General features: G+C 41.3%; 2 protein-coding genes across 6 annotated transcripts in view; both read right to left on the bottom strand.

Annotated features, from left to right (window-relative positions):
• The window catches only part of ATE1 (arginyltransferase 1), a 66,678-nt gene extending 56,592 nt beyond the window's left edge, over positions 1–10,086 (bottom strand). The window contains exons 1-7 of one of the 5 annotated variants that reach the window (XM_056495506.1): positions 9,964–10,086; positions 8,642–8,705; positions 8,252–8,314; positions 7,695–7,798; positions 6,670–6,942; positions 4,029–4,258; positions 2,303–2,431 (exon numbers count right to left, since the gene is read on the bottom strand). In XM_056495506.1, coding sequence (XP_056351481.1) covers positions 2,303–2,431; positions 4,029–4,258; positions 6,670–6,942; positions 7,695–7,798; positions 8,252–8,314; positions 8,642–8,705; positions 9,964–10,051 — 951 coding nt within the window. In that variant the 5' untranslated portion in view covers positions 10,052–10,086. Of the gene's footprint in view, positions 1–1,265; positions 1,395–2,302; positions 2,432–4,028; positions 4,259–6,669; positions 6,943–7,694; positions 7,799–8,251; positions 8,315–8,641; positions 8,706–9,662; positions 9,898–9,963 lie in introns of those variants that run through there. The other 4 variants (XM_056495508.1, XM_056495505.1, XM_056495504.1 and 1 more) reach the window with 4 other exon arrangements.
• A 308-nt stretch (positions 10,087–10,394) lies between these two features.
• On the bottom strand, positions 10,395–19,478 carry NSMCE4A (NSE4 homolog A, SMC5-SMC6 complex component). The gene is made up of 11 exons (XM_056495509.1): positions 18,915–19,478; positions 17,738–17,818; positions 17,026–17,156; positions 15,897–16,045; positions 15,466–15,565; positions 14,107–14,197; positions 13,521–13,615; positions 12,820–12,868; positions 12,087–12,169; positions 11,447–11,538; positions 10,395–10,938 (listed from the first exon to the last, which is right to left on the bottom strand). The coding sequence occupies exons 1-10, from the start codon at positions 19,099–19,101 to the stop codon at positions 11,455–11,457; spliced, it is 1,050 nt and encodes a 349-aa protein (XP_056351484.1). The 5' UTR covers positions 19,102–19,478; the 3' UTR covers positions 10,395–10,938; positions 11,447–11,454.
• Between the last annotated feature and the right edge of the window lie 369 nt (positions 19,479–19,847).

Genomic DNA, 19,847 nt, shown 5'->3' on the forward strand with positions numbered 1-19,847 from the left:
ATTATATATATACACACATACATATATATACATATATATACATTATATATATTATTCTAATTTTTTATTTATATATATATATATAAATATATAATTACTGCACAAGCATGAGGCCAAAGAGGGGAGATAAAGGCAAAGTAGGGAAACCCCTATGGCAAGTAATAAGCAAAAAGAGGATAAAAATCTGTTAACACTATTAGCAGTGAACAGAAATCCATCTCCTTCCTACTCAACAGCAATTCCCAGGACAGCCTTTACACCTTCAGGTAGTGGAAACCTGACTGTCCCTAACACAACTTTCTAGGCTGAAATACTTCCATCATAGCACAAGAATCAAATCTCTAATCTGACCAGGTAATGCTTGGTACAATTCTAGTAAATAGCTCAGTCTCTCTTGGCATGCCTCCAATTTTTACATTATTTTAATTAAACCCATTTATGCAATTATAAAAAGGGCAGAGACTACTACTTACTGTTATGAGATCTATTATTTTACTAAACTAAACTATGGCTTTCCAGACTAGCATTACAGACATGTCACAAAAAAACAAAAAAAAAGCTCTCCTTACACTCTTTCGAACTAAAGCCAAAAATTATGATGTGGTTTTACAACTCTACCTGGAAAACAGCCCCTGTTTACAAGGTTTCCTATCTGCAGGTAGTTCAGTCTCAGGAACAGAAAATCCTGACTAGCTGACCAATAATAAAGCTGCACATCTGCAGTAGATGGAAATGAGAGAGCTGAGGTGGCATTTTCATTAATTCTACCAATGAGGAGATTGTGCCACCTGCCAGAGAAATGGAGAACTGCTGCTTGTTCAGAACCCCATGAGTATTTTTAATTACTTTTAATTTATTATATTAGGATTATCCTCTGTAAACACCCTTTTAAGAGCAGGGTTTATCCATATGCAACATACTCTCATCCAGCCTCAGAGGATCAGCTGGTGAGACATTGTTGCACTATTCCCACTGTAAAGGTGAGTTCCAACTGAGCAGAGTGCTTAGCAATGGAATGGGAATAAAATTGAGATTTTTAAAGCCTTCACCTGTTAATTAAGCAAGAACACACAAAAAATAGGAAGAAATATAAAAAAGGTACCAAAGAACTTTAAAGCAGAAGATGATTTTGCCATCAAAAATCCTCAGAAATGGCAATTTCAGTAATTTAATATTTAGATCAGGTCTGAGAGAGAGCATTTCCCACCACTTAGCTGTGCTTTTGAAGAAGCTGCTTTCAGAAGGGTGCATGCAGTGAACTGTACCTCATTCTCCCCACAGTCAGAAGGTGTGTCCTTGTGTACAGACATCTGATACTTGGCAAATAAAGTGGCAGATTGGTTGAAGGATGATTTGAACTGGGGGTCCTCAAAGGAGACAGGTACTAACCTCACCTTCAGAGCAAGGGAAATACAAGCATTCTGTTTTGAGTGCATATCACCAGATAATCTGCTTCTGAAGGTCAGGCTAGTGAAAGATCTCCTCCTATCCACTTCAAAGCCTCTGAAGTCAGTTTTCTGCCTTAAACATAATAATAAGACAACTTCCTATTTTTATTGAAATCTAACAAACCAACTACAAATTTTAGTTTTATTGCAGTCTCAAAGACTTCTTAAAATGTTTTATTTTTAATGGCACATGGCTCGCTGATTGCCCTGGTTCAACAATTCTTGCTACATAAACTGTTTTTCCAAACTCATGTTATCTTTTTTTCCTTATAAAATAGAGATGCAACACATCTGACACTTCACTCTTACACTCCATCTATTCACTGCAGAAAGCAGCAACAATGTATAAATTTGAAAGGAGTGCACAGGTTACTTTTTAAAGGCTTAAATTTAACCTGAAGAGAATTATTTCACTCTGGTGAACCTTAAAACAACAATTTGTGTGATAAACTTTTGCTCACATGTTGCCCCTGATCATTGTATCCTTCTTATGGAAACATTCAAAGCAAGGCCAAGGAGAACAGTTACCAGCCTGAGGGTCCAGCTGGATTTAGTTTTTATGAGATATGTATTTTTAAAGCCCATCTCTATCTCCAAGAGCATCAACCTCTCCATTTCTTACCCAACAGCATCCCCCTGTAGCATCCATAATTTTTCTGCCTGCAACTAAAACCAAATATTTTTGGCACCCACAAAGAGGTATCAAGAGTTTGCACTTTCAGGATGTTGATTTTATTTTATTTTACAAGCTCCTGAATATACAATGGATATAAAATCCACATTTGTTTCTCCTAGAAACAGGACATGTGAAATGGAGGGGAAGCTTTGCATAAAATTAAATTTGGCTTTCTGACCTGACTTATGGTTGGTTTATCAGGTGGGTCCTTGTGAATAACCATCTGGTAACGTTTATAGACCTGGTAAGACTCCTGAAATGTGGCTTTGAACTGTGAACTTGGTGGAGATGATCTCACCACCCTCACCTTCAGAAGAAGTTAAACACATTTATTATTAGAATATCATGCAATAACTATACATTTATACATAACACAAACATCACAACAGAGAGAAATTTTACCCTCCTACACAAAGGCCATCACAAATTAATTACTATTAGCCAATAATCTTCTAATTCTCCAGCTCAATTTATTCTACTGAAGGCTTTTATATTTACACTGAATAACACAGAAGATTTACAAATGCAAATTAACTAAAATTAACACGATTTTCAGGAAATAATACCAACAAATGTTTTGCAGGTCATCCATCATTTTAAAGAGACTTTCTGTGCTACTTAAAATATTCTTTCATAGTCTCACACTACACTGAAAAACAGCTTGAAAGTCTTGAAAGACTCAAATCTCTGCTCTTCATCCAAATAAATAAATAAAATGGTAATAAAAATCCCAAGGGGATTTCCAGATATTTTTGAAATTAACAAAGGGGGATGAAGCAGTGTTTCCATACTCAAGAGTTAACCATAATAAGGAGTTACCAGTCTTCACACCATCATAATTAAACACACAAAAATATTTTTTAAAAAATAACCTATAAATTAAACATTCTTCTTAGTAAAAATTATTGCTTCCTAAGCAACAGAATGCTACCACATAGGCAGCAGTGCATGTCTTTTCAAAAATATTTAAGGTCCTGTTAATTTCAAAAACCATGTAATTTTTAGAATGATGCTGTTTTCACAATGAGCAAAATTTTTTTAAATCCTTCTAATTCTCCCTGCATCTTCTAAATGAAGATGCTCAGACAAAGCCATCATACTTCTGCTACTCAGCTCCTCAGGAAATGTGAAGGAGTTAGGCAGATGGATCAATTTTGTGGCTTCTATTCAGTAAATATTTTCATTTCCAGTACATCATTGAAAATGATCAGGAAAACATTCAGTTAGTTTTCCAGCTTATGGAAAAAATAACAAGAAAAATGGTTTTATGATTAACAAATGTTAAAAAGTCCAAAAGTCTTCCAGATTATTGTCTCTAATAGATGTATTAAGTAAACTTTTTTACTCTCATTTTAACAGCTTTCAAAGACATCAACACACACCAATGATGTGTGTAAAGAGCAACTATCTTGTTATGTGATTAATTCCATGAAGTTACTGCTACCTTGTCAAGTTTCATTAGTTTAGATAGTTTAAGTATTTATATACTGCAGACCTAAATATGAATTTCTCTCTTAATTTAACACTTGGTTAATTCAAAGTATTTAATTTTCAAGTCACACTGTGTGAAATTAATTTATAAGTTATTTTAGTAACTGAACTGGCATCTGCTAGGACTGACTGCAGTGCAAGAGTACCCTCCTGTGGTTAAAAGGAGCACAGCTGCACCATAGATGTGCAATTTATATATATATTTTATATATATATAGATATATACACACATCCTCTTATGATGCATATCTATATAGATATATATAAATATATCTCATTCAGCACCACATATATTTCAAGATTTAAGCCACAGCTACTCCATAAAGCCATAAATCCAGACCTAAGCTTTTGAAAATCTCCTTAACCAGAACTTTTCCTGCATCTGCCTCCAACAACAGTGATCAAAACATTACCTCTAATTTGTGTCGTGCATCATCAGGCAGAGGGACAAAAACAAAGTCTTCAATGTTTTTGGGCTGGTTTGTTTTAGATTTAGTGTTTTGCAAGAGAAAGGCTTGATCTCCTTGAGGTTGGGAGCCTTCTACAGTGCCCATCTGGCTCTGCAGGAGCTTCTGTAGTTTTCTCTCTTTCCTTATGTCCTTTGCTTTCCGACACAAGGGCTTGCTCAGATCAGCCCCTTTCCCTACAAGGGCACAGGCAAAGAGTTAAACACCACATCTGACAACAAACAAACCAGCAGCTCTCACCTCATCACTGCAAAGAAATGGCTGAAATCACCATTTACTGCAGACTGGTCTGAACTCAGCATGGCCTTTCACATTTACAACCACCAGCACCTGACACCAGCTAATGCTGTGATTCTGCCACAGCTATTTACTGCAGCACTCTAATCTGCAATCACCTTGACCATTTCACCCCAGAGCCAAGGGTGTATTTAAAAACTTCAAATGCTGAAGGACAAAATACAACCACAAAATCACAAAGAACTGTTCTTTTGCATTCAAAGCCCACGTGGCTATACCACAGACTCCTGTAAAGACACATACTCCAAAATAAAGCATTTATTTTTCTCACCTGGAATCCACAGGCAGGACGTAGAAATGCTGCCAATGCTACTATGTCATGTAATGAAAAAGTAAAAGGCCACAGAAGTTTGCATCTTTGCTTAAAATGATCTTCAGATTGTCTGTTTTAATTAATAAATTCACTTTTGCAGCTTACCTCTATCTTTAACAGATCAGCCATTTATAGAATTCTATTTGTGAAATGGTATTTGCTAAAAAGAGAAGTCAAACCTATGCACTTCCCATCTTAGTCTATTTGTTTCTTACTAATACAAGAACTGCAAACTGTAAACCAACACAAATCCAAAGACATGAGGGAATTACAGACACTATGTGACCTGTCCTCAGGCAAACAAGTCAGAGGAAGAGTTTATTTAAAACTCTCATGATATATTTGAAGAATGAGTACTTCATCTGTGTGGGGATCTGTTTTGTGTCTTGTATCTTCTGTAAGCTGTAAATTAGCAAGAAAAACTTCTTAAAGCAGTGACTGTGCCTACACAGATATAAGCAAACCTTCTTTTCTGTCTGAAACTGTGCAGAAACAGACCATTATTTCTAGAGGACAATGACCTGTTTTGTTTATAAAGGAATAAAAATGCAATTAAACAATCTTATTACTGACTAAGTCTACATTTCCCAAGATGAAAACTAAACATCTTTCTATCTGGAAAATTTTAAACTAAATTTGACCTGTGACACCAGCTAGCATTAAAAAAAAATTAAATAATCTTCCTGATGCACATATTATTCACTTCTATCTTTAAAAACACCAGAAAGAAGCACACTAATGAGTATTTCTGCTTTGTAAAACTGATTCTTTTTTCTGAACTGCATTACAATGTTACTTATCTGCATTTCCAGTGCTTAAAGTTTGACCCAAAGCTATTCTTAACCTAACTGGAGACCTTACCTCACCTTTTCCAAAGCAGTGGCAGGTTTTTATACTTCTATTCTTTACCCAAGTCTGCCACCTGCTGTCAACAGCCACTTCATTTCTTTCCAATACTAAGTCTACCTAGGACAAAGTTTTTAATGTATTATTTAAAACAAGAAAGCTTTGAAAATTTGCACAGCTTTAAAAAATCTGTACTATTTCTATGCAGCACTTCTGATTCTCTAATCAAGCATTTCTGAAAATTTTCCTTTTATTTAAATGCAAAGACTGATTATTAAGCTGGTGAAAATCAGATCCAATAGGGATGAGTGGTTATTAAGGAAAAAACATTATTTCACTTGAAATCAGCCATGGTATAGAAAGAGACAAAAGTACTTTGTTCTCCTAAATACTGGCACAATGTGCAACAGGTGAGTGAAATCAGGAATTAGCAGGATGTCCCAGCATAGGCAGAACAAGCCATAAGTTTCCACTAGGATTTTCCCTTCCATGCACCAGTAAACCACAATTAAGGAAATTCCCTTTATTTGTCAGAACAGGCTAATGGGAAATATAATCTGCAAGACAAGGCTGCCTTACCTGTAGCCTCTGGGCCACTAAGTGTCTGTCAGCAATTCTACCTTAAATAAATTATTCTGGCAATAATCCACCCACCTCTTACCATCTTCCTTACAGAAATCCCCCACATCCCAAGAGAAGGCAGCCATTGAATCACAGAATGGTTTGGGTTGGAAGAGACCTTTAAAAGGACACCTTCCATGTCCCAGGCTGCTCCAAGCCCCATCCAACCTGGCCTTGGACACTTCAGGGAGGGGGCAGCTTCTCTGGGCACACTGTGACAGGGCCTCCCAACCCTCACCATAAAAAATTTCCAGTCTAAATCACCCCTCTTTAGTTACAGACCCTAGAGATTCAGTCTTACTTAAGGTGAGGATAAGAAAATTAATGTAACTTTTTAATGTATTAAAATATAAATTGCAATATTACAAGTAACACCTTTTTACACCATAATTCCATAAACTGGGAGGAATAAAACAAAACAATTATTAATTTACTAAGCAAGACAAAGAGAAGGGATTTCAAGAAGATGTAAAATGATGGCAGCATATTCCAATTATTACGAGAAATTACCTGGCTTAGGTGGTGCATGAGCAGCTTTAGCTGAATGTGATTGTTCTGCAGGAACTGGTGTGTCTTTGTCTGTACAGATCTGAACAGAATCCGATTCCACCTTCTGCACATTCCCCTCTTCTTTTGAATCTCCTGAGTCCTTATCCTCATTCTCAACCCTCTCAGCTTGATCCAGAGCCAAGGGAGTCAGTTCAGACTGACTGACCTGAGACTCACTTTTGTATGGAAAATCACACGTGGCCACATCCTCTATGTGGGAATCCATCGGCTCTTCTGTCAATAATTAAAAATTGCATGAGTTTCTCTCTGCACAACCACAGCTCACACTTTCCACAATTAAAATTAACACTAATTTAACTACTTTCCAAGTTTACAGGTGTTTTCCAACAGATAAAGCCAACTGTTGCAACAGTTTGAAAACAAGTTTCCTTTATCTCCCTGAATTATGGACAGCAACTCATTTATGAGAACAGTTTTATTTTCTCCACTAAAATTGGACAGTCAACTATTTCAAGCCATAACTTCAAACAAACAACAACAAACAGACCTAGCATACCACACACACAAGAGAGCAAATTATAATGATTCAGAACCAATAAAGGTTTCACCACCACAAAGAATTGCTGGGTCTGGTGCTGGAGAAATGGAAGATGACTTTTCAAACAACTGAAAAATCCTCTTTGTTTGCTCTTCCTTTTCTCTGCCACCAGCTGCTCTAGTTAGTCCCTTCCAGATTATCAGTTTCATAACAGAAGTAAAAACAGCATCTAATTCTCTACAGCACTCAGCCAGAAAGTGAGGACATGACCAGGAAAATAAGCTGGTCTATGGAAAAAAGATATATTTTCTTCAATAATTAAGCACCTGAACAATTTGACTTCTGGGCTACTGAAGTGCTCAAGACACAGCCCAACCAGGTGTCTACACACAGAATTCAAAGCCCATTTGCTATCTGACCACTCAAGCAGGTATTTAAATCCTCATTCCACACTCCAGTATTGGTTTTCAAACACTCGGTTTCTTACCTTCACCCACTACTTTTGAAACATCTCCTTTGGAAAGAAATTTCAACATTTTCTTCAGAACCTTCTTGTGGGACTTGGAGGCCTGAAAATGCAAAGCCCGGCACCTACAAAAGGGGAAAGAAAAAAAAAAAAGAACATTTCTTTTGTGAAGGATTTTTTCAGGAAAAGAAAGGTTAAGGAACTACTTATAAAAATTACATTATAATTTCTATTTATTTCTTAAGTTTCCCTATATTGAGTGCTCAAAGGTTTTACCAATGCTTTTGAGATAATGAAATTACTTTGTCTTCTATTGAATACTATCTGTCCTTATGGCATGTTTTTAATGTGTATCTCTAGTGTAAGCCTCTCTTATTTGGGCTTAAGCAGAGTTTGTCCATTGAAGACAAAGTTCCTTACAGGAAAATATCCCAGAGCTGCTGGTGTCCCTACCCAAGAGTACATATTTACTGTTCAAAGTACCATTAAAAGTAGATAAACTTATCAAGCATGATGTATTTCAAGCACTAAACACAAATGGTGGAACACATTTGAAGTGAGTATTTTGAGTTTCTTACCTTATTGTGTATTGAGGACAACATGTTTGATTCATGACAGGTTTGTAGACATATTTTCCACTTCTGAAAAGAGTAATAAATATGCATTGACTTTTTGTTGTTTTAGTCCAAAATAAATGAAGAAGCTTCCTTATTAAAATCACATCAAAACATTTCATGATGAGTAACAAAAGAGCAAGTTCTTCAGTTCTTTGCTGACTGTATTACCCTTCTAAAATCACTGAATATTTTCCTGTTTGACAGTGTCACATTACAATAGGTCATAGAGCACTGGACAAAGTTCAATTATTCATGGATATATAAGTGCTTCTACAAATCTATGTTTTAAATGTGGATTCTAACTTTTATCTCAACTGACAACATGGCTTTGTATTTTCTTTTCCAATGTACCTTCGCCATCCTCTGTCTATGAGATCCTGGTAATCTTGAACTGTCATTGAATGTGCCCACATACCTGAAATAAAGAACACAGCAACACACTTGTCTGACCATGGTTTGGCTTTAAAATACAACAAACAAGCTTTGCAGAACTGCCTGGAGCCCCTCTGCTCTGGGACAGGCTGGAGAGCTGGGGGTGCTCACCTGGGCAGGAGAAGGATCCAGGGAGAGCTCAGAGCCCCTCCAGGGGCTAAAGGGGCTCCAGGAGAGCTGGAGAGGGACTGGGGACAAGGGATGGAGGGACAGGACACAGGGAATGGCTTCAAACTGCCAGAGGGCAGGGATGGGTGGGATTTTGGGAAGGAATTGCTCCCTGGGAGGGAGGTGAGGCCCTGGCACAGGTGCTCAGATTTGCTGTGGATCCCCTGGATCCCTGGCAGTGCCCAGGGCCAGGTTGGACATTGGGGCTGGAGCACTGGGACAGTGGGAGGGGTCCCTGCCATGGCAGGGGTGGCACTGGGTGGGATTTAAGGTCCCAACCCAAACCATCCTGAGATTCTGTAGTTATTGCAAATCTGAGTAGCTAACGGCCACTTATGCATAGATGTCTTTCAAGGATTTGACATGTTCTTAAATACCTTAATTACTGATTTCAATAACCACATTAAATGTAAAAACCCTAAGTCCAACACAAATCCTGGGATGCATCAACCTTATTTCTCCGACCATAGCAGCGCTAAGTTCCCCTCTGCACCTCCCACCTCCCCGGAAACATACACGGAAAAGAACCCAGCATTGCTGCTTAGTTCTGTCCCACTCGGCCGCAGGAGCCAAGCCGAGCCGAGCCGAGCCGAGCTCCCGGCGGTGCCGAACCGAGCCGAGCCGAGCCGAGCTCCCGGCGGTGCCGAACCGAGCCGAGCCGAGCTCCCGGCGGTGCCGAACCGAGCCGAGCCCGTCCCCGCCGCCCTCCCGGCCCCGCGCCCGCAGCCGCCGCTCCTCGGCCGGCCCCGCTCACAGCCCGCCCCTCCCGCACCGTGCGACAGGTTGCCGGTGTCGCTCCTGCAGTATCCGCAGCGGTCGCCATCCTCCCCGCCGAAGAACTCGACGATGCTGGGGGAGCCGCCGCCCGCCGCCATCCCCGCGGCGCCCGCCCGCCTCAGGTCAGCGCCCCGCGCCGCCCGGAAGCCATCTTTGGTGCGGGCGGCGCGCGGCGGCGCGCACAGGAAGCGGCGGCGCCGCCATGTTTCGCGCGGGCAGCGCGGAGGAGCCCCCCTGCTTCCCTCACCGCGGCCCGGCCCGGTTCGGTTCGGTCCGCCAGCCCCGGCCCCGCTCACCCGCGGACACCTTGCCCCGCGCCGCGCCGCAATAGCCGCAGCCGTAGCCCTCCTTCCATCCCTTGTACTCCACCACGGTGGCGGGCATGGCTCCGGCGGCCCCGCTGCGCCCCCGCCCGGCCCGGCCCAGCCTCCCCCGCGGGCGGACCGGCGGCAAAACGGCGCTGCCGCTCCGCGTACCCTCACGGCCTGACCCGCTGCTCACCCCACAAACACGCTCCAGCGGGCGGATGGATCCCTGTGTACCCCCTCAGCTGCTACAGAAGAAAGCCTGAGCTCTTCCACAAAGCGTTTCCTGACAATAGAATAAAACTTAATGTACTTTTAATAAAATACCATGGAGTCTGCCCAATGCCCAAGTTACCAAACAAATACGGGAGGAATTTGGAATAAAGGAAGGGGGAACTGCTATCTGTAATTGAGATAGAATGTCCAAACTCAAACCTTTATTTCCAGAACAGGAAGAACAGCAGGGCAGTATCAATTCTCCTGCAGCACCCAAAATCATACAGGATAGCAAGGTTATCCCAGCAGGGATGTTTAACCACGTGAATTCCACTTGCTGCTGCTGGGGGGAGACGAGGAAAGGACAGTGTTTCCTTTTTACCTTTTTCATGAATGCCAATAAAGTTTATATGAAGTAGCAAACTGAGTGATAATATATAAATAACAAGTCTAAACTTCCTCATGGTGCCCAGAGAAGCTGGGGCTGCCCCTGGATCCCTGGCAGTGTCCAATGCCAGGCTGGACAGGGCTTGGAGCACCCTGGAATAGTGGAAGGTGTCCCTGCCCATGGCAGGGGTGGCACTGGATGGGATTTAAGGTCCCTTCTGACCCAACCCATTCCATGTTCTAAAAACAAAGCAGCTTGTATAAAGCGTTGAGATGTTCCAGAAAAAATAAATTTAATTTTACAACATATACATATAAAACAATTGTTGAAACAAATGTTTTTAAGTATTTTCTTTAAGGCACCTAAGGGGAAAGAAAAAAAAAAAAAAAAAAGACAGTAAGACAAAAGCATTAAGATCTGGAATTGACCAAATAACTGTGACAGTAAGGACTTCAATCCTAACATTGGAAGAATTTTATGGAAGCAGAAGGGAAGACAGCCTGGTTTCCCCTAAGTTCTTCCTCAGAACTACTTTATTAACAACATCAGCTGTCAGGAAGTTAAGAAACCAAACAGAAAAACTAAGCCATGAGTCTTTCCAACACTGCATTCTGAGTATAAAGTCCCAAAAAATAACTCATCACTTAACTGACCACTGAACTAAAAAATAAAGTGTTTTATCCCAGTTACTCATTGCATACAAGGTTAGATTACATTTTGTTTCATGAAGAGGGCAAGAACACAGCAATTCCAGATGTTACAGTCACCCTGCTTACAGCTCTTCTGCATTTTTAACTCATAGCTAGTTTCCCTGAAGTTCTTCCAAGTGCATAAGGAACTTGTTGAGTTTGATTAGTTAAAAGAACTTACTTGAATATTTACTCTGTCCCCATTTCCTCTTCAGTGCTCTGAGAAAGAGGGGTAATCATGGCTTCTCTTATCTGAAATGTTTCTATGATCTCCTGGTTAGAGATGACAGCAGCATGTCAGTCAGCAAGCTGAACTATTCTATTAAATTACAACCAAGCAAGTAATAAAGTTTCTGATACTAAAGCAGTATTTCAAATTACTACATTTCTCCTGCCCATTCTGAGTGAGGGACAATGGAGAAGAGCTGTATGTGTGCTCAAAACTACATTTTGTCTAAGATTTATTACAAACAGTGAGTAAATTGCATGGAGAAATTCTCCAGAGACAAGTACTGTACATAAGGCAAGAAACAGATTCCCTATTTACCTAGGCCTTGTATAAAACAGTAAAGTCAGTGCCCAGCTTAAAAACACTTAAACTGACTAGGCTTCAGGAATCAAAGATGGAATTGCCACCCCTATTCTGAGTTTTCTTGCAACTACAAACATCCCTTAGATCTGTGATTGTTCTGGCATCCCTAAGGTCAAATGCAGTTACTGTACACTGAACAGATGCCCCCTCCAGAGCAGGTAAGAGCACAGCTCTCAGAGGTTTAAATAAAAAAGAACTGATCCAAAGTGTGAAGTGCTCTCCAAGGTACCTGCCATTCTTTCTGGTCCAGACTTAAGACCACCTGGTTCCGTGCTCTGCTGTCCTCCTCTGCCCCGCTGGGTTTTAGAGGCTCTGATCAAAACACAGCATTTTCAGGATTTACACTTGTAAATCAGTTTCCACCAGGAACACAAAAGCTCCACAAAAATCAGATCAATCCTACACGTTCCACCCAGTTAGTCTCTATCAGCAGCCTGTACCATGTACTGCTTGAGATACTTCCTTAGTCTCACATCTTAGAAATTTAGGAACTTTTTTCAGAAGGACCTAAGTATTTCATTCCTTACAAAATCCCACCAAAGTCCTAACCCCACTCATATCCTATAGGAATGAAAGCCAACCTCATATGAAGAATGGCATCTCCTTTCCAACTGTTTTGAAGCTGCAGCAGTTCCCAACTCTTGAGACAAGAGATTTCTAACACCCAAAAATACCTTTTTTCATTGTAACAATGTTCATGTATTTAGCAGAAATGTAACTTGAGAGGTAATAACCTTTGACTCCCATTAACATAATTAATTTGTATAAATCAGCATAATGGTCTTTTTTCCATACATTGATATTTGAAAAGACTCATCCTTTCAGCTGCTCACAAATCTCTTCATCCCTTCAATTACATTCACTGCATATCCCCAGTTAAAAATATGCCTAAACCTTTGTGAACACATAACAGGTAATGTTGTTACAAAAAACAATTTGATTATTTTAAAACTACATTTTACCTATTATTGGCAATTCATCTTCATCCATCTTTATTTTTGCAAGACCATCCTAAAAAATAGTGGGATTTAAAGTTTCATAATTTAGAGCTTTCCAGTTAGGATAATGCGCTGAAAATTCAGAATTTTACTTATTACATAATCATGAACATAATCTGGATTATAAAAGTTTTGCTTTATTAAAAACATTATTACTCTCTAAATATATTTGAGCTAACCCTTCATAATAACATTTCTCTTCAATATGAAACCTGAATTAGTCAAAATATCCTTGTCAGATTTTGTCTTAGTCACAATTAATTTTACTTTATCTAAGCACAGTTTTGAAGTGCAAATCCAGGGATTGAAAAAGAAAACCTTGCACTAAGTTTTCTACAGCCTCAGTAACTCTTCTATACTCTCTGAGAACTTTTCTACATCTAAAATGTGAGCCAGAATCTGTTTTGAAAAATATATTGATTGCAAAAATATCACTATGGTTTTGTTGGTAAATTGACTGAAGTACAAAAAAAACTAAGTCAGTCAACTCTGTTTCCTTTTTTATTCAATTACTAAAATACCACAGTCTGTTTGCAGAAAATAAATTAGTATTCCTCATATTTAAATCCTAATTCTTCAATATTGAAGCTGGAAAAACTGTAGGTCAGTATTTCTAGGTAATTCTAGTATCTAAAGTGATATTTCAAGAAGATGTCATGCCTTACCCTGATAAGGAAGGATACATGAAACATGTTTTCCACAGTGCGTGCAAACGAGTTCGGATCAATCACAAAATCAAAGAAGGAAATGGGTGTATTAGCTGGGGATGCAAAAATGGTTTTGTTAAAACAAACAAACTAACCAACAAACTGGTGGTATACACACAGCTAACAGATGCAAATACAAACTTAAGAGAGCCAGTACACCTTTCAAAAGCTAAAGGGATGTTGTCAATTTAGTTACAATGCTGAATTCCCAGTTGCCTGCAAAACCGTATGTTGTATAAAGTAGTTTTTCTAGAAAGTATTATTTTCTTCCATCTTTTCCCCCACACAGATCCATATATTTGACTCTTTGACTGCCATCTACAAATGGCAGGCTTTAATCAGGAGAAGCAATTTACATTTACTTTGCAGTCAAACAGCAGCTGATTAACATTCATAAAGAATACACAGTTGGTATATGTGCTTCACCAAAGACTTCTACTTGCAGACTTCACCTTATTTTGTCTCTGTAGTTTTACCACTCCCAAGTGTAGAAGACAGAAAATATACATTTTCTCCAGTTAATGCTTAATTTAATCATACTCACGATCATTTTCAAAATGAGTCTGCAGTATTCCCAAGATCCTCTCTACTTCTTTTTCTGTAGCTTCTTGATGAGACTCCTCCATTTTTTTTAACTGGGGAAAAGAAACAGTGATTCACCTCAAATTCAACTGTTGTTGAATTACCAGAATATGCAAAGGGCCTCTTTTGAACATGTAACATAAAAGTTGAATTTTTCTCCCTACATGCAACATAACAAACACACTTATGCAAACATGAGACAACTTAGAAGAGCTTTAGGTTTTAATTCCCATATTACAATATCAATCTGAAAGGCCATGGCCTGCATGTTTTGAGCCTGTGTGCAGGTGTACACTCACTTTTCAATAGCTCTGAGGAGTTGGGCTACAAATAATATCATCTGTGTATAAAAGTGCTACAATCTGTGAGTTTAATAAAGATGATCATTTATAAGCAACCCACAAACCCTCCAGCTCCTCTTCTTCCCAGTACAAACAATGACAAATCCTTTCTATCACTATTTGGATGGAGTAGGCTGCCTTTCAAAAGGCAACAATCAACCATTTGCCTCTATATCCTGGCATTATCATGGCCTCAGCTTCCCTGTAACAACATGGATTATATTTGCAGTTTCAGATGTAAGCCTCTTTCAGTATTCCCAGACTTTTGCTTTTCTGCCAGTAAATGACACAAAGAATAAGGAAACAGAAAGCACAAAAAACAGAGGTTATGTGAGCTAATTAGCTTGCTGCCATTAACCACATTCCAGTGTAAATGCCACACCCTGTTAGACACTTCTTGAAGAAAAATGGAAACACACTAATGTAAAGAAGTTTCTTTTTTGCTTCCTTTCAAAGCAGCAAGCAACAGAACAAGTAAGCTCATAACCTGGAAAATCAGTTTGTAAGCTCTATTTCTGAACACAAAATTGGCCTGTAAATCCTATTTCCCTCTATTCAGTGAAATACTGCAGTCCACGCAAAACAAATCAAGAAGGCTAATAATGGAGTCTGAATCCTTTAGCAGAAGCTCAGAAGGAAAGGGGCTGCTGTGTCTCCAACTCCAGCTGAATGGCTGTGGAACCAAGGATTGTTGGCAATAACAACCAAGGAGCCTGGTAATCACACTGTGAGAAACAACAGGATATAGCTGGAGAAAGAGCCATATGGGCAGCACTTTCCTGGGACAAACGTCCTTGTTCTGGAGATAAGCACAGCACAAGCATCTGTGGATCTTGGATACTCCCTTCCCCCTAAGAGTGGAATGTCACAAATACTACACAGTTTATAATTACAAAACCCAAAACAAACTAAAACATTTAGAAGTCATTTGTAATAACTATGCCAGAACAAATGGTTAATAAAGATAACACTTTACAAACCTGAGCAGGCATTGCCTGTTCTGCTTTTCCTCTGCTAGCTTTCTTCTGCCTCTCAATCCGTTGCTTTGGTACAGGAGGCTCAGACTTGAAAGTTCCCCTTCTAACCAAAACACAAAGAGCACATACATGCAAATCTGGTTTACACTGTATGCTCAGGAATCTTTATTCTGAGGAGTGGATCTCCTCAAGAAAGTGCAAAGTGATGACTGATACCTAAAGATAAAGCTTCATCACTTAGAGATTTCTGCAAAGAACCAGCCCCAAAAGTTGTTCCAGTACATTGAAAGCCTCACACCTTGTCAGCACTATGCTGTGACTTCAGATTAAACTCAATTCAAGCCAGGAAATCAAAGACAAGAATTAGTTAAGGCTGTTCAGTTAAGAATATTACCTTGAGCTGCAGTACACACTCTTTCCTTGAAGAAACTTACATGCAGTGAAAAGTATGTGCTCTTCTGAAGTACTTGGGTGCTTCTTCTCCCATTGTCTTCCAGGCATCACTAGGTAAAAAAATACCTGATCCTTCCTCAGAGTCATCAGTTTCTTCTACTTCTGTGCGATTTACACCCATAAAGGTCAGCTACAAAAGAAAAAAAAGCTGCAATAAAAAACTCTCGGAGGTAGATACATTCATGGTGAAACACTGTATTGTGGTGTTTGCCTGAAATTAGTATTTAATACCAGTGCCTGAGAACTCAGACTTTCCTGAGGATACCAAATTCACCCTTGTGTTCAGCAACCAATGAAAACCATAGGTAAATAAAACTGCTTAGATTCCAACACATTTTCAGTGATGTATGAAGCAGCAAAACATTACTTATACTGCACTTCAGAGCTCAGATGTCTCACAGCTTTTGAACACCACACACTCTAAGGAAGCCCAGCCTCTCAAATATCATAGAACTTATCTGGCCTACCCCTGCAACTACCAGCCCACACTAACCCAGGAAAAAATTTAAATTGAACTTTATGTTTTTTATAGACTTCAGCAAAGACTCAAGATTCCTTATTGATCTGCTGTAAGGTAAGGGAGCATTTTCAAGGAGCAAAAAAGCCAACAGCCTGCTAAAAGCTGTTCTGATCTGACTCATCCCCCCAGTCACAGTACAAAGAGACAAACTATCCAGTCTGAAAGCATTCAAGTGTCCCAAAATCCCATTTCATGTCAGTGACACAGAGCCTCAAGAACTCTACCCAAAAACATAGAAACCAGTGGATAGGATAAAGAAACAACCTGGCTACTGAGAAACCACAGAAGAGTGACTGAAAAAAGAGCAGACCTTAAGAGCACAAACTGACTGAACCGTGATAAAGCAGCAGCAGTGCAATAATGGGGGAGGTGTCTGCATTTTAAGTCAGATTTTCCCCTATTGCAAGTGCTTAATACTTAGTTTAAGACAATTAACAATAGTAACCAGAAAGTTTATCAAAGAAATTCATAGGAAGATAATTAAATTCCAGCAGAACTGCTGTGTACTGCCTGAAAATCTGAGGCTTTATGGTAACAAACAGAGCAAACCTCCACCAGAAATGTTGGAAAATTTGGAGCCTGAAACTTACCAAGTCTTCTGCAAATGCTGTTGAGTCAAATGCTGACATCTCTGAGTGTAACTCATTGGCCTTCTCCTTTCCTATATTGGATGCTATAACAAGAAACTGGGCATCCAGTGCAGCCTCTCGTGCACGGCGTACTGGTGAAGAAAAGATTTTTGTGGTGATTAATATGAAATTGTCACAAATATAATTATCACATTCATAGGGACTATCCTGGCTTTAGTGCTTTGGAAATCCTTTTATTGCAATGACCTCTAACACACATACATAATCTTTATAATAATATTTGCATTTTAAGAAAGGAAAGAATGACAAACCATGGAAAGTACCACATGATCTTGAACAACAAATGCATTTTTATGGATATTTTCCACCTTTCCAAGTGAAATGAACCCCTCTACACTGACATCTTTTATGTGTCTTACTGAGATACATTGTTTCACTGAATCAAAATAGGAGCTACTTCTATTCTATTCTATTCTATTCTATTCTATTCTATCTATTCAAGGAGCTATTTCTAAAAGCAAATAAACTGTAATGACATTTATTTTTTCACATCAAGTTACTCAACCAACCTTCAACTTAACATATTTTAAGTTATATAAAAATTCTGATTAAGTACTTGGACCTCAACTTCACTCTAGTCCTCTTTTGTTTGTAAGGTAAATCACCTCACGCTTGGCCAAACATTAATTAAAGACAACAGAATTTGTTTTACCTCCATCAAAAAGTCTATTGGCCTCTTCCAAAGCTTCTGTCAGTCTGTTGCTTTTTGAATTCAGCATAGCCTCTCGATTTTCTGTAGGAAAAGACAAAAGAAATTCTGAATTACTTAGAAGCACTGAGAAACACTGTGCTTGTTTGACTCTGACTGGAGGCCAGGTGCCCACCAAAGCTCCATCACTCCTCTCCTCCTCAACTGGGCCAAGGAGAGAAAATAGAACAGAAAGCTCATGGGTCTAGATAAGGGAAACTCACCAGTTACCTCACAGGGAAAACAGGCTCAACTTGGGGAAATTAGTAGAATTTCCATGAAAGAAACAAACCAGCCCTTAAAAATGTATGCTTGGTCACTTCTATAAAAGGCTGGATCATCCACAGACTGCACTGTAACCTCTTCTAAAACAACTGCACAAATTTATCAAGTATTCATAAAATAACTAATCCCACCTGTTGCTGAACTTGGCAGTGCTACTCACACAACCACAGCCACATTTATGTGAGGAAAACAGCATTCATGCACATAGGAGAAGGACTCACAAACCTGTCTGGAGAGATGCTAAAAACTACACAGCATTTTTTGGAAGGCCAAAGAATAACTTTCTTGTCCAGCACATAATGATATCTACAGTTTCGAAGTAAAGCTCAGACACCAAAATTAAAGGATTTTGCTGCATCTCCAGGTCTAAAGCCAACTGTTCCCCGGCACCAACGCAAGCACCACGTGTGTGAGGGCAGCTAAATCCCTCTTAACCTCGCTCTCCCAGGGGATGCAGGAGAGGGACTTTCCATAGGACAAGGGGAATGGCCTCACACTGAAGGAGAGTACATTTAGATATCAGGAAGAAGTTCTTCCCGGTAAAAACGGTGATGCCCTGGCACAGGTTGCCCAGAGAAGCTGTGGCTGCCCCATCCTTGGAAGCGTCCAAGGCCAGCCTAGGACAGTGGAAGGTGTCCCTGCCACGGTTGGAACGAGAATTACCCGTAAGGTCCCTCCCAACCAATCCATGACTTCGCGATCCCATGCTTCTCGGGGGTCGAATTTCCATCTAATTACAAACCCAAAGCACCGGCAGCCCGAGGAGCCCGGAGTTGCCAGGAACGCTCCTCACACGCCCAGGACCGGCCGCCAGCCCCGGAGTCCCCCCGGCCGCTGCCCCCCGCCGCCTCCTTACGCTGCACGGTGGAGATGAGCTCCCGATACTGGCTGCGGATCATCCTGTTGTGCTCCCTGTCGTCGCCCTCGTCGATGCTGAGCTGCCGGAGCCCGTCGCCCGCCGCCTCCGCCGTGTCCTGCTGGGCGTGCGGCGGGCGCGAGCGGCGGCCCCGCGAGGGCTCGCCGCTGTTGCCGGTATGGGACATGGCGGACGCGCGGCCGCTGTCACCAGAACCGCTGGACGCGGCCGGGATGACCCGGCCTCCGCTCCGGGACGCACGCAGCGGGCCGAGCCTGCGCACTCCGCCTCAGAGGATCTTCCTGGAGGGCTCTGCGGGCACCGCCGGCGGTCGTGGGGCCGCCGCACCCTGACCGTGATCTTCCATCTTGGCGCTGCTTTCCGCCCCGCTGCTGCCGGCCGGGCCTCTCTGACCCGCCGCAGCGGTGCTCACCGGGCTCTCAGCGCTCCTTTCGCATTGGCTTCCTTCCCCGTTCGCAGCCGAGCGGCGCGGGCGGTGCGGGCAGCCCGGCGTGGGCGGGGCCGCCCAGGCCGCTCCCCTGAGGGCGCGGCTGCGGCGCCGCCTCCAGAGGGCGCTGCGGGCGCGGAGACCGCGGGGCGGGAGCGGGGCGGGAGCGGGGCGGGAGCGGGGCGGAGGCGGGCACGGCCTGAGGGCAGCGCGGGAAGGGAGGGAGAGAGAAAGGAGCTTCTCCTGGCGCCCCTAGTGCCGGCATGTGCGGGGAAACGCCTGCCTTAGTCACCGAGTGGGGCTCTGTGCTCTGGCAAATGGAATGGATGGTTTGAGTTGGAAGGGACTTTTAAGACCATCTCGTTAGAATCGTGGAGTCATCAGGGTTGGAAGCGGCCTCAAGATCATCCAGTCCAGCACTGTCGCTGGAACCCCTAAACCACATCACACAGCTCCTCCTGAACACCGCCGGGGATGGTAACTCC

This window comes from Oenanthe melanoleuca, chromosome 6, assembly GCF_029582105.1.
Source record: "Oenanthe melanoleuca isolate GR-GAL-2019-014 chromosome 6, OMel1.0, whole genome shotgun sequence".
NCBI lineage: Eukaryota > Metazoa > Chordata > Aves > Passeriformes > Muscicapidae > Oenanthe > Oenanthe melanoleuca.